The following is a 14,105-nucleotide window of genomic DNA, read 5'->3' as shown; positions in this document are numbered from 1 at the left end:
TAATCATAGTCTAATTATTTGGAATAGGAACATAGTTTAGAGTAAAATCAGCAACCTGAGAAGACTTATAAATGAATCCTCAACCCTGTTCATTAGCACCAACACAGTCTGAAATGTTGTAGACTCACAGTAACTTTCCACCTAGCTGCATTTCTCTCATAATTCACAAATGGCTTCATTATCTAGAGATGTTTCTTTTTTTTCAGGGCTGTTTAACCTGCCTCCCACAACAATTCTTTCTGAAGTAATGTTTGTCTTCTTTCTAATGAAAGCCTGAGTCTTGTCTTTTGAAGTAACTGGCAATGTTCTACTTCCTCAGATTTTCTTCTTAAAAATCCATCGTACACCAAAGTGAATGAAACAGTGGGAGCTGGAGCAGAGTATGGCAAATACCTTTGTAACTGTGTCTGATGGGTACTGTCTTGCTGAACCGATTCAATATTATGGTGAGTAAAGCAAAATGAAAGTATTATGAAAACTCAGATTATCTGCAGCAGTTACTCTTTTCTTTTGGTTTATTATTACAGAAGGTGCCTGCCTTAAAGATCTAGGCACTTATACATTCAAATGGGGAATGATCATCAAGCAAGTATGTTTCTAGTGAGTTCCCACAGGGTCAGTTCTTGGCCCTATGCTATTTAACATTTTTATTAATGACTTCAAAGAAAAGATAAAGTCATCACTGATAAAAGTATGAGACGATACAAAAATTGGCGGGCGTGGTAAATAACTAAGAGGACATGTCACAGATACAGAGCAATCTGGATCACTTGGTAAGCTGGGCACAAGAAAACAAGATGTGTTGCAATACTGCTAAATTTAATATCTAGGAGCAAAGAATGTAGGCCATACTTACCGGATGTCATGTGGGAGTCTATCCGGGGAAGCAGTGTCTGAAAAAGATTTGGAGGTCATGCTAGATAATCACTGAATATGAGCACCCAAAGTGATGCTGTGGCCAAAAGGGCTAATGTGATCTTTGAGTGTATAAAGAGGGGAATCTCAAATAGGACTAGAGAGCTTATTTTACTTTTGTGTTTGACACTGGTGTGACCCCTACTGGAATACTGTGTCCAGTTCTGGTGCCAACAATTCAAGAAGGATGTTGATAAATTGGAGAGGGTTCAGAGAAGAGCCACGAGAATGATTACAGGATTATAAAACTTGCCTTATCATGATAGGCTCAAGGAGCTCAATCTGTTTATCTTAACAAAGAGAAGGTTAAGGGGTGTCTTGATTACAGTCTATAAGTACTTACATGGGGAACAAATATTTGACAAAGGATGCTTCAATCTAGCAAAGATTGGCTGGAAGTTGAACGTAGACAAATTCAGACTGGAAATAAAGCATAATTTTTAACGCTGAAGGTAATTAACCATTGGAACAATTTACCAAAGGTCATTGCAGATTTTCCATCACTGTACATTTTAAAACCAAGATTTAATGTTTTTCTAAAAGATATACTTTAGGAACTATTTTGGGGAAGCTCCAGAGCCTTTGTTATACAGGTCAGACCAGATGACCACAGTGGTCCCTCCTGGCCTTGGAATCTATGAACTATCCAATGAGAGATATTCAAAATTCATTAAAATAATTCAGGTACAAAAATCTGTGCATTCAGTGTGATGTGCTGACCATCAGTTTTATCCCAGGGTTGCTTGGAGCAGTTTTTTTGTCGTCCCCTGCCACACAAAGGTTAAAAGTCTAGGTGTCATTAAACTATTCCAGACATACTGTAAAGGCCCTATGACTATTGCTCCCACTCCAATGTGACTGTGTAACTGAAGTTAGTATCTGGTTCAGGATGAGTGAACACTAAAGTTCTGATCAAAAGCCCATTTAAGGCAAAAAGTCTTACAAGATACTTCAGTGCTTCTTGGATCAGGCCTGAAAGGTAGACTGAAACATAATACATAATGTACTGGAATATGCACACATATTCTTAACAAGAGTTAAAAACAGGTTAAAGAATATTCAGATAAACTAGATGTATTCAAGTCAGCAGGGTCTGACGAAATTCATCCTACGATAGTTAAGGAACCAGATGAAGCAATCTCAAAACCCTTAACAATTATCTTTGAGAGCTCCTGGAAGGCGGGTGAAGTCCCAGAAGACTGGAGAAAGGCAAACATAGTACCTTTCTTTAAAATGGGGAACAAGGAAGACATGAGGAATTATAAACTAATCAGCCTAACTTTCATACCTGGAAAATACTGGAACAAATTATTAAACAATCAGTTTGTAAGCACCTGGAAGATAATAGGATAAGGAATAGTCAGCATGCAGTTGTCAAGAATAAATCATGCCAAACCAACCTAATTTCCTTCTTTGATGGGGTTCCTAACCCAGTGGATAAGGGGGAAGCAATAGATGTGATATATCTTGATTTTAGTAAGGCTTTTGACATGGTCCCATGTGACCATCATAAGCAAATTAGGGAAATGTGGTCTACATTAAATTACTGTAAGATGGGTGCACAAATGTTTGAAAGATTGTACGCCAGGAGTTATCAATGGTTCACTGTCAGACTGGGAGGGCATATCTAGTGGGGTCCTGCAGGGGCAGTAATAGCTTCAGTACTATTCAATATTTTTGTTAATGACTTGGGTACACCACCCTGGGAAAGGCTGCAAACATTTTGGAGGACAGATTAGAATGCAAAACAACCTTGACAAATTGGAGAATTGGTTTGAATTCAATAAGATGAAATTCAGTAATGATAAGTGAAAAGTACTTAAGAAGAAAAAATCAGATGGATTACTAAAAATGATGAATAACTGGCTAGGTGGTAGTACTACTGAAAGGAATCTGGGGGTTAGAGTGGATCAAAAACTGAATATGAGTCAACAAAGTGATGCAGTTGTGAAAAAAGCTAATATTCTGTGGTATATTCACAGGAATGTTGTATGTAAGACATGAGAAGTAATTATCCCACTCTAGTCACCAGTGAAGTGGCCTCAGCTAAAGTACTACATACACTTCTGGGTACCACACTTTAGGAAAAATGTGAACAAACTAGACAGACTCCAGAGAAAAGCAACAAAAATGAAAAAAAGGTTTAGAGACTCTAAGCTATGAGGAAAGGGTAAAAAACTGGGCATGTTTAGTCTTGAGAAAAGAAGACAGACGGGGCACCTGATAAGCCTTCAAATATGTTAAGAGGTGTTATCAAGAAGACTGATCAACTGTTCTCCAGGTCCACTGAAGATAGGACAAGAAAAAATAACTAGTCTTTATAAGGGAGATTTAAGTTAGATATTAGGAAAAACTTTCTCATTATACAGGTAGTTAAATACTGGAATGTGCTTCCAAGGGAAGTTGTAGAATCTCCATCATTGGAGGTTTTAAAAACAGGTTGGACAAACACTTGCCAGGGATGGTCCAGGTTAACTTTGACCTGCCTCAGCGCAGAGGGCTGGACTTCATAGCTTCTCAAGGTCCCTTCCAGCCCTACATTTCTGTGAGTCTTGTACATTTTGTTTCATTTTAAATCAACTGCAAACATGATAAATAACTGTAAAAACAATTCCTGTCACAGTGCTGTACAAACATATTAATGCAAGAATGACTATATGAAATCTGGGTTACACAAGAGAAATATTAAATAAAACATGTTCTGGCATTTGTGGTCTGTTGAATATCAGCTTTGAGATGTGTATGTGATGGTAAAATATGTCACCCTTTGGAATTTCTGAAATGTCCTTCTCTGCTTGTTAATGTTTTTTATTTTCATATGTTGTGCTTGGAATGTCTTTTAATACAAAATATAAATGTTTCCCTACTTAAAATGTTTACTTATTTAAGGGTAAATTTTCTGCTGGACTGATACTCAGCCTCTTTTCTGGAGCTCAACCTTAGTCCACATTAATGAACTACAGGCATAAGTCTGAGTATACCAAATTCTCACTACCTGAATTTCCTGCAATTTAACGATCTATGGAAAATTAAATTACTAATCTACAATATTCCAGTAGCCCACAATATGACACTGACCAAACACATGAAAAAAATTTACTAAGAAAAATTGCAGGCACCAATTTTTAGGTGCAAAAGTGAAGCTACTCTTCTGAAAATTTCTCTTAATATTGACACATTATAAAAATAATTTAATATTTTCAGGTATATGAATACACAAATTCTTCCACAACCTTTTTGTTTTATTCTCATTTTTTTCATTATCTAGATGTTTTGCCAGACCACATCAATTATCAGTTGCAAGATTCAGATTTTCAGGCTACTCCTTACTGCCAGTATTCAACTGTTCAGTTTCCTCCAATGTTACAGTCACAACCTTCCCAGTCACAATACAACACATACAGCCTGGATTCTCAGTACAGTGATGGGGAGTACATAATCAGTAATTGTGAATTAAACAAGCCCCCCTGCATGGTTGCCCATAATGATGATGATGGATATCATGGACTAAAAAGGCCAAGACTAAGTCATTCCTCCTTGCGAATGAAGGGTCAGGAAGAGCTCTGTGTTGTATGTGGGGACAAAGCCTCAGGATACCACTACAATGCGCTCACTTGTGAAGGCTGTAAAGGTAAGGGAGAAATACGTATATACTCGATCATAAGCCGGTTCATTTATAAGCTGAAACCCCCCCCCCCCCCCCCAAGATGGATAAGTAAAAATGGAAAATTTTTATGACCTGTTCATAAGCCAACCCTATAATTCAGGGGTCAGCGAACTTTGGCTCCCCGACCATGAGGATAGACGCTGGCGGGTCGAGATGGTCTGTTTACCTTGAGCGTCCACAGGCATGGAGGTAAACCTAAGTAAACAAAGTGTACTGGTGCACCAGCTGCTTACCCTGACAGGCTGGGACAGCAACTGGTGGGGACATTTTTTGGGGGAGAGAAGCTGGGGGTCAGGGGAGTAACCCCTGTGACCACCTCCACATGACCTCACCCCTAGCCCGGGACCCTCACACTCTCCCCAGACTTTTACTGTAAGATGGGTGCACAGATGTTTGAAAGATTGTATGCCAGGAATAGTTGGGAAGGATGTCTCTGGCCTGGCTGGAGCTGTTCTGGCAGGCTGGGCAGCACGGCCGCAGCCTGCTCCAGCAGGCCAGACCGGGTGGTGCGGCCACAGCGTGCTCTGGCAGGCTGGGCGGCACGGCTACAGCCTGCTCTAGGGGGTGGGGCCAAGCGGCACAGCTGCAGCTGCTTCGGAGGCTGGGTGAAGAGTAGCCTGGCCAGAAGAAGACAGATTCTGGCCCCGCCTCTTCCCTTCTAGCTGTGCTGCCTCTCCTTGCTCCCTCTGTTGGGGGAGGGGCTGTGTCCTGCATCTCCCTCTGTATACCCGTTCATAAGCCGATCCCCTTCTCTGTTGCTTCCCTTTTTTACTAAAAAAATTTAGCTTATGAATAAGTATATACGGTAGTTTTATTTTGTGACTTAAAAGAAAAGTGCCCCATATTAATCAGTGCAGCATGCTGAAATTCCACATGTGCAATTTTAAATTAACACATTTATGTTAATTTTCAATTGACATTTTGGAGGACAGCTGCAGTCTAGCTGAAGAGCAGAATAACTTATGGGATCCCCTCCTTTGAATCCCACTACTGACTGCTCCTTCTCTGCTACATCAGACTCCATCTTCTTGTCCTTGCTTTCAAGTATCTATATAACTCAACTCCTCTGTATTTACCTACCCTTGTTTCTTTACATGTTGCTCCATCCTCTCTGTTCCACCAATGATGCCAGACTCATCCACTCATTTGTCAGGTATATCAGAAAAAATCTCCACTCTTCTCCCTCCCTGCTTCCCCCACTGCATACAGTGTCTTCCTGAGCTTATGTGTAAGACCACTACCCTCATCATATTAAAATCCCTCCTAGAGATCTATTGCTGCTGTGAGAACTATAGGTTTGGCAAATTCTGGAACTCTATCATACAACACACACACAACGTTCTTGTTATTCAAGCAATATGTTGCAGTGGACAACTACCCCCTTGACCACTTTATCCACATTACTCCTCTTCCTCTATCTTTTTTATCTGCCTGCTTGTCTTTTAGCTTCTAAGTTGTTCAGGGCAAGGACTGTGCACTCGTTTGCATTTGAAAAGTGCCTAGCACATTGTGGAAGCTATCAGAAACAGAGAATACATTATAATACTGGTCCCAGTTTCACATTTTCGTGGAATTTAATTAATATCAACGTTCACAGTAAACATTTAGTGAGGTGAAAACTGATTTCACACAATGCTACATATGGCTCTCAGGCCTGGCTGACTTCAGTGAAGTTGTGTCTGCTTATGCTGGTGGTGACTTTGGCTCATAATGCATACGTATTAGCCCTGTGTTTTCCTCTCTTTCTGCTGGACTTGGATTCCTGAGGATCACTGCGATTTTGCATTTATCAAAGTTACTTTTTCATGGAAACCAACTCATTCCTCAAGAACCAGATAATACAGCTCTAATGATGGCCAAATCCCTACAAAGTGGTGTGTTGCATTCATAAGAACACAGGAATGGTGATACTGGGTCAGACCAATGATCTATCTAGTCCGGTATCCTGTCTTCCGACAGTGGCCAGTGCCAGATGCTTCAGAGGGAATGGACAGAACAGGCCATCTATCGAGGAATCCCTTCTCCATCATCCAGTTGCAGCTTTTGGCAGTCAGAGGTTTTGGGACACCCAGAGCACGGGGTTGCATCCCTGACCAACTTGGCTAGTAGCCACTGATGGACCTATCCTCCATGAACTTAGCTAATCCTTTTAAAAATCCAGTTATGCTTTTGGCCTTCACAAAATTCCCTGGCAATGAGCTCTACAGGTTGACTGTGCATTGTGTGAAGAAATACTTCCTTATTTTTCTTTTAAACTTGCTATCTATTAATTTCATTGGGTGACCTCTTGTTCTTGTGTTATGTGACGGGATAAAAAATATTTCCTTATTCATTTTCTCCACACCATTCATGATTTTATAGACCCCTATCATATCTCACCTTAGTCATTTATTTTCTAACTGAACAGTCCCCAGTCATTTTAATCTCTTCTCAGATGGCAGTTGTTCCATAACCCTAATAATTGCTGTTGCCCTTCTCTGTATCTTCTCCAATTCTAATGTATCTTTTTTGAGAGGGAGCAGTGTCACGAGGTGATCTACTCATCACTGGGTGGCACTCCCTTCTGGCAATTCTGGGGATTACCCCCTTTCTTCTATTCCACTGTTGCAGCTCTTCTCCTGCTCACTGAGTCATAGTATGGCTGCTTTGTGACTTGGCAGTGTGGCCAGGTCACACTGTGATTTCCCCTTCCAGGGGGTCTGTCAGAGTTCCCCGGCACAAGCAGCATCAGGCAGTCCTTATGCCCGCTTCTCTGACTATATCACTGCTGCAGTGACTCAGGCAGTCTTCCATTCACTGCCCCCCGAGCAATACCACTCTGCAGTAGATGATAGGGGAACCCAGGCTTGCCCTCTACTCTGGGTTCCAGTCCAGGGCCCTATAGTGAGCAGTTAAGGTCTGGACTTCCCTGGACTCCTTCTTACCAGGCTTCCTCCCTGCTGTCTCCCACACTGTTGTTGGTCTCCTGCCTGTTCCCTCACAGCTTCCTTTTCATTGGCAGCCTCCACACAGCGGAATTCTCCCATTTGCTGGTTAATTGATTGATTGGGCCTACCTGGCCTAATTCAACTCTTTCAAGGCTGGAGTGGGGAGTACATCCCATCACAGGCAATCAGAACTGCACACATCATTCAAGGTTTGTGCGTACCATGGATTTATATAGTGGCATTATGATATTTTCTGTCTTATTATCTATACCTTTCCTACTGGTTCCTACCATTCTATTAGCTTTTTTGACTGCTGCTGCACACTGAATGGATGTTTTGAGAGAATTATCCACAATGACTCCAATATCTCTTTCTTGAGTGGTAACAGCTAATTTATACCCTATTTTATATGTGTAGTTGTGATTATGCTTTCCAATGTGCATTACTTTACACTTTTCAACACTGAACTTCATCTGCCATTTTGTTCCTCAGTCATCCAGTTTTGTGAGATCCCTTTGAAACTCTTTGCAGTCAGCTTTGGATTTAACAATCTTGAGTAATTTTGTACCATCTGCACTTTGCCACCTCATTGTTCACCCCTCTTCCAAGCTGCTAAACATGTTGCCTTTGCTGTGTTCTCAGCCTCTATCAGACCTATATTATTTGCTCATTTCAGTTTTCTTGGAACTACAATGTCAAGTGTTAGAGTGTTGGTTAGACCTCTTACTTGGAATATGGTTTGAGCCATTACTTAAAAATTATGGGGGGGGAGGTTATGCTGGATTCCCTGCCTCTTTTAATATATCCCTCTTGTTATTGGTAAGGTGCCTGTCACTAGAAAGAGTGAAAGGGAGTTACCTTGGTCAAGCACTGGTTAATATTAGGCATAAAACAGCAACAAAAGTTATCAATGATTATTAGATTGTTAAAAAATATTAAAATTTCATCCATCTGATCTTTTCATTGTAGAAACATCATACAGTAACTCTTTAAATAACTGAGAGTGGAATTACAAAGATTCCTTCCCATCATCCAAAATATATTTTGTTTCTAGGATTCTTTCGACGTAGTATTACCAAAAATGCAATATATAGATGCAAGAATGGTGGCCACTGTGAAATGGACATGTACATGCGGAGGAAGTGTCAAGAGTGTCGCCTGAAGAAGTGTAAGGCTGTGGGAATGTTGGCAGAGTGTAAGTGCTCCACTGCTCCTTACAACTGCAACAAATTCTCTGGCATACTATTTTCCAAAGCCAGTTTCTTTATTTTGCATTAGGAAGTTTTAACTTTGGAAGGCTCAGAGCATTTGTGGGATTTCTTTTTCCACCTATATTGGTCATCAGTAGTTGGGAAATATCCTGTCTAAAGTGATGCAGACTTACTTGTGATCTAGAATTGCTGTGTCAGGCACCTGAACTGAATCAGAGAAGGGTCTATGGAATTGCCACCAAGAGATAACTAAAGGTGGTGAACTGTGACTGATCTCCATAAGCGTTTAATGCTCTTTCATGTTACAAAAAGATAAAAAATAAATTTTGCCTATGTTCATTCTTCATGTGAAACCCTTATGTTCATATGGTTCAGAGCCTAGGTTAAGAGAACGTGACGTCAGACTTTTTGACCCCTGCCCACATCTAGGCTATTGATAGGAGCTGACTGACAAAACACATTATGTTGCTACCATCATAGGCAGAACCTGGAACTACCTGTTATCTGAGAACATTCATAGGTAGGAAGTTGATTTCCATATAGATGAAAAGCTACTGAGGTGCCAGACTTATAAAGTCTGCATAATAACACAAGGGCTTGTTTTGAACAGTACAGGTATTTGAACTTTAATAAATACTTTGATACAGAATTATATATCTTACAGGTTTGCTGACTGAAGTCCAGTGTAAATCAAAACGACTCCGAAAGAATTTCAAGCAGAAGAGCACTTTCCTTTGTAGCATCAAGGTGGAAGATGAGGGAGTAAACAGCAAGCATGTTTCATCCACAACTAGACCTGGAAAAGTGGGAGATTTTACCTATTTAAAGTGTATCTTTTCATTGTAACACATTATTTTTACCATAACACATATGTATTTTCATTTATCTGATTCTTTTTTTTAAAGATGCAAGAGAGGATGGAACTAACTCCAGTGGAACATCAACTTATTGATCACATTGTGGCAGCCCATCAAAAATATACAATTCCCCTAGAGGAAGCAAAGAAGTTTGTACGTGTTCAGAATGGAAAGGCCACAATACAAAGATATTAATTAATGTTGTTATATTTATTTTTTCACATTATAGCAGTATATTTTGGTAATACTAAATGTTTCTAATCTTGCTTTCTTTCTTTTATTTAGCTGCAGGAAACTGCAAACCCTGAAGAGAGTTTTCTGCGGCTCTCAGAGACAGCAGTTGTTCATGTGCAAGTACTAGTGGATTTCACAAAGAGACTACCAGGTAACTTTATAAAATAATTTAACAAACTCTTCACCACAAGCAGTATAATTTAGCCTTACTCTAAGAGAAGGACATTTATTTATGTGGCATGCATACTCTGAGAAAAGATACACAGTTCAGAAAAACTATTCAATTGATTCATTATTAATTTTATTTGCAAAAGTTAATAATTAGGGACATTCTGGTTATCTTCCCTCGACCTGAGGAAGACCTCTGTGAAGCTCAAAAGCTTGTTCCTTCCACCAACAGAAGTTAGTCCACTAAAAGATATTACCTTACCCACATTGTCTCTCTCATATCCTGGGACCAACACAGCTACAACAACACTGCAAATGACAATTAGGAAGACCATTAATTCACTAGCATTTGAAAAACAAAGAAGCAGTTCCTTGTTCTGTCTTTCAAGAAGCCAACTCAACATATATGACACACATTTCGCTTCAATAACAGTACAATTCACCACCTTTTTTTCCAAATCCAAAAATCAGACAATATTCAATATGCAGTAATAGAGCCATATTTTCTCAAAAATATACAATTAGAAATGTTGTCTCAAGTGAATTCTTTTTCATCTTATTGTCTGAACTCTGTTTCACTTTGTCACAGCAAAAAGTGAAGTTACTTTATGTATCAAAAATAAAAGAGGTACACTATAATAAAATAATGAATGGTGTAGAGAAGACAAATCAGGCTCTACCATTCATCTTCTCTTATAATACAAAAACAAGGGAACATTTGATTTAGTTGAAAGGTGATACATTTAAAACCGATAAAAGGAAAAACTTTTTTTTACACAGTGTACAAATAATTTGTAGAACTCATTGTCAAAAGATATTGGGTTTGTCTACAGCAGGAAATTTCACGCTAATTATCTAGCACTGGTACAGCTTCACTGGTGGTAGCACTAGTGGAAAAACAGGAATGTTTACCACCCTGTTAAATAAACCTGTGCTGATCAGGATTAAGAAATCCTTGCAATTTAACTGAATGTCCCTTTGCTCTTGTAGAAGACCAAGAGGTGAGTACGTCTGTGGCTAAACAGAACATCCACAGTTACACCAGACAAGACAACAAATGTATAGGATATAAGCCCTCTGGCTGCAGGGCAGGTTATTCCAAAATTGTCTAAATTGTTTCTTGCACCTTCCTCTGAAATTTCTAGTTTTGGCCACTGTCATTGACAGAATGGTGGACTAGATGGATCACTGGTCTGATCCATGATATCAATTCCTATGTAAATATAAAATATCTAAAAAGACCACAAGACTTTGCTAGCTGTGATTGTTCCTTTATTGCTTGGTACAAGGATCTTGCCTTTGATGCAACTACGGTTCCTACTGTCTCTTAAAGCCAGAGACTAATCATTTTTGGTAACTTATATTGGTAGCCTGAGGCCAAACAGCCACCCCTAATTTTGAATCTTATTGAATACAGGATTTGAAAGTTTAGCCAATGATGACCAGATTGCACTGTTAAAAGGTTCAACGGTGGAAGCAATGTTTTTGCGTTCAGCCCAGATATATAATCAAAGAGTTAATGAATACCAGTCATCAGTGAGTGAAAGTAAGTTTTAATGCTAACAGTTGTGTGAATTCAAACAACAGTTTTGTATTTGTTGACTTATTTTTTTCAGCAAGCCTGGCTCCTCTGGACACTGCACCTAAATGGGTTTGTCACTGAAGCACAGAAGGGTTTTTCTTATAATAGCTTTGATAATAATGTCCACCTACCTTTCACTTTTTTAAAAGACCCCAACAAATAACTTTCTTGCCTCTCATTAGCCCCAAAGAGGTAGCAGTGCTTCTGGAATGTTTATACAACAGAGTATTGGGTGGGTGGAGAGGTATGTGAACTTTACTGTGTATCCCCTGTATTGGATTTACAAATAGTGCACTCTTGTCTAGGAATCATTTGCAAAGCATTTGCAACCCAGTATTTAAATAGAGTAAAATTAAATGCAGAAGTGGAATTTTAATATTGTTTTCCTTAATCTAGGTCATGTAAGGTTTTCTGATCATGCTGTGTATTGTCATGTTCAAGACATTGATAAAAACTCTATTTATTCCATGGAAATATCTCACAGTGAAGAGAGTCCAACTTCCACAACTACCACAGGTAGATGAGCCCTCAATACCTCAAGAATCATCATTCTTTTACTAAATTTGCTAATAATTTTGAGATGAAATAGTTTGAGCATTTTAAAATTACTCAAAGTTTTTGAGAAAATGAATTGACAATGGCAACACAAGTTTGCTTCTGGATTGATTTTTCAATAGCTTGATTTCATTTTTAAAGGTATCACTGAGGAGTTTATCACTGCGCTATTTTACTTCTACAGAAGCATGGGAGAACTTAATGTGACTGAGACGGAATATGCCCTACTTGTAGCAACTACTGTATTTTTTTCAGGTAAACTTTCAGATTAATGAAGAAGTAATAATGCTACGTATACAAATTTAAAAAAACTTTAAAAAAATTAACTGATCACTTTCAAATCAAATATGCTCAAGCCACTGTCCTAAGAAGCAAAAAATGTGTAACTATTATGTGTTATTTTGCTTTGCTATACTTTTTCCTCAATGTATAATATTTCTTGAGAATTCAGTTTCGCTAGTCATTGCATTTCATTTTATACCTTTCATTTATGTCAAATCCTATTATCATTCAAATGAGTAGTCTCACCAAAAGTAATGGGACTACTCATAGAACATAAAGTGATCAGATTTGGGTCCAAAATTATATTAATATACTATTGTTGTTTTGCAGATCGCCCACTCCTAAAAAACAAACAACATGTGGAAAAACTCCAAGAACCCCTTTTAGGTATTTTGTACAAATATTCAAAAATTTATCATCCAGAAGATCCACAGCATTTTGCACGCCTGATAGGGAGGCTTACCGAACTCAGGACCCTCAATCACAACCATTCAGAAGTGCTAGTAACTTGGAGGACAAAAGACCCCAAACTGACCTCTTTACTCTGTGAAATTTGGGATTTGCATTGAACTAACCTATGTTACTGTTATACAAATGGCTGATTTTCCTTAAACTTGCAGAAATGCAAACTGTTCAGAAACATCTTACTTTTATAAAAACATACTAAAATTTTCACTTTTATTTTATATGGCTGCAGCGTCTTCTTCAACAAAAATATTGTATTTAATATCTATAGTAATAATCTATATTTAAAATAAATATTGGATGCATAAGTCATGCTCTGTTGAAGTGATCCAATATTAAATATACAAAATTTATCTTAAACCTTATTACCACAAATGGGAAACAAAGTAGGATTTAAATCAGGTTCACAGTTTGAACTGAGTCCCCAGGAAAAATACAGTAGCAGATCCTTCATTTAAAAACACAAAAAATCTAATCCCCCATGCAAAGTTGTAGTCTGCTCTTACTTAGGTACTATGATTTTAATACTGCTATGCCATTAGACTGAAAAGTTAATTGCCTCGGATCTGTTCAACTTGTGCAACATCTTCCTTGCAAAAATTATGTAACCATGTTGGGAAACTTGCCCGGTGTATAATTCAGTGGGTAGTATGTATGTCCAAAAGGCCCCAGAAAAAGTAGGAAAAAGGATTCAGTGGCCCAGATGGACATTGCAAGTATAATGTTATTAAAACTTTTAAAATCTTGGGAAGGCTGGGTGCATAAATTGTCACCTGAATGTGACCCTGGCAGGATTATAGTGCTCATATTTTTACACATGAATTACTCTGGAATGGTTTCTCCAAAGCAGATAAGCATAAAATATACTTTTTCAATTTCAGCAACATAGGTCTTTTTTTCTTACCTACTATGGGTGAAATCCTGTCCCCACTGAAGTCAATACCAAAATACCAACTGACTCTAGTGGGACCAGGATTTAACTCTGTGGAGTTTTGCCTACCAGCCATAGTGCAAGTTTTATGGAAGATGTCTACATTAATGCTTGAATTCTCTGTTACATTTATCATGACTATAATGGGGTAGAAGATTCCTATATGGGTTTGAGGATTCCTTTTTCAATACACCAGTCTCAACTAGAGGCACTCAAATTCATTTGTTGTATAATTTCATTAAAGAAAATGGAAATACAGTGGAGATGAATGTGACTTTTCTCCAGCAATGGTCACATTCTGGAGTGGTTGA

General features: G+C 38.6%; 1 protein-coding gene across 1 annotated transcript; it reads left to right on the top strand.

Annotated features, from left to right (window-relative positions):
• Window positions 1–333: 333 nt before the first annotated feature.
• LOC116816934 (bile acid receptor-like) lies at window positions 334–13,084 on the top strand. The gene is made up of 10 exons (XM_032766615.2): window positions 334–446; window positions 4,184–4,546; window positions 8,564–8,704; window positions 9,385–9,524; window positions 9,626–9,730; window positions 9,863–9,962; window positions 11,397–11,525; window positions 11,958–12,077; window positions 12,258–12,371; window positions 12,729–13,084. The coding sequence occupies exons 1-10, from the start codon at window positions 356–358 to the stop codon at window positions 12,965–12,967; spliced, it is 1,542 nt and encodes a 513-aa protein (XP_032622506.1). The 5' UTR covers window positions 334–355; the 3' UTR covers window positions 12,968–13,084.
• The last annotated feature ends 1,021 nt before the right edge of the window (window positions 13,085–14,105 follow it).

This window comes from Chelonoidis abingdonii, chromosome 4 (assembly GCF_003597395.2).
Source record: "Chelonoidis abingdonii isolate Lonesome George chromosome 4, CheloAbing_2.0, whole genome shotgun sequence".
Taxonomy (NCBI): domain Eukaryota; kingdom Metazoa; phylum Chordata; order Testudines; family Testudinidae; genus Chelonoidis; species Chelonoidis abingdonii.
The sequence above is the reverse complement of the archived record's forward strand: the minus strand, read 5'-3'. Positions and strand labels throughout refer to the sequence as shown.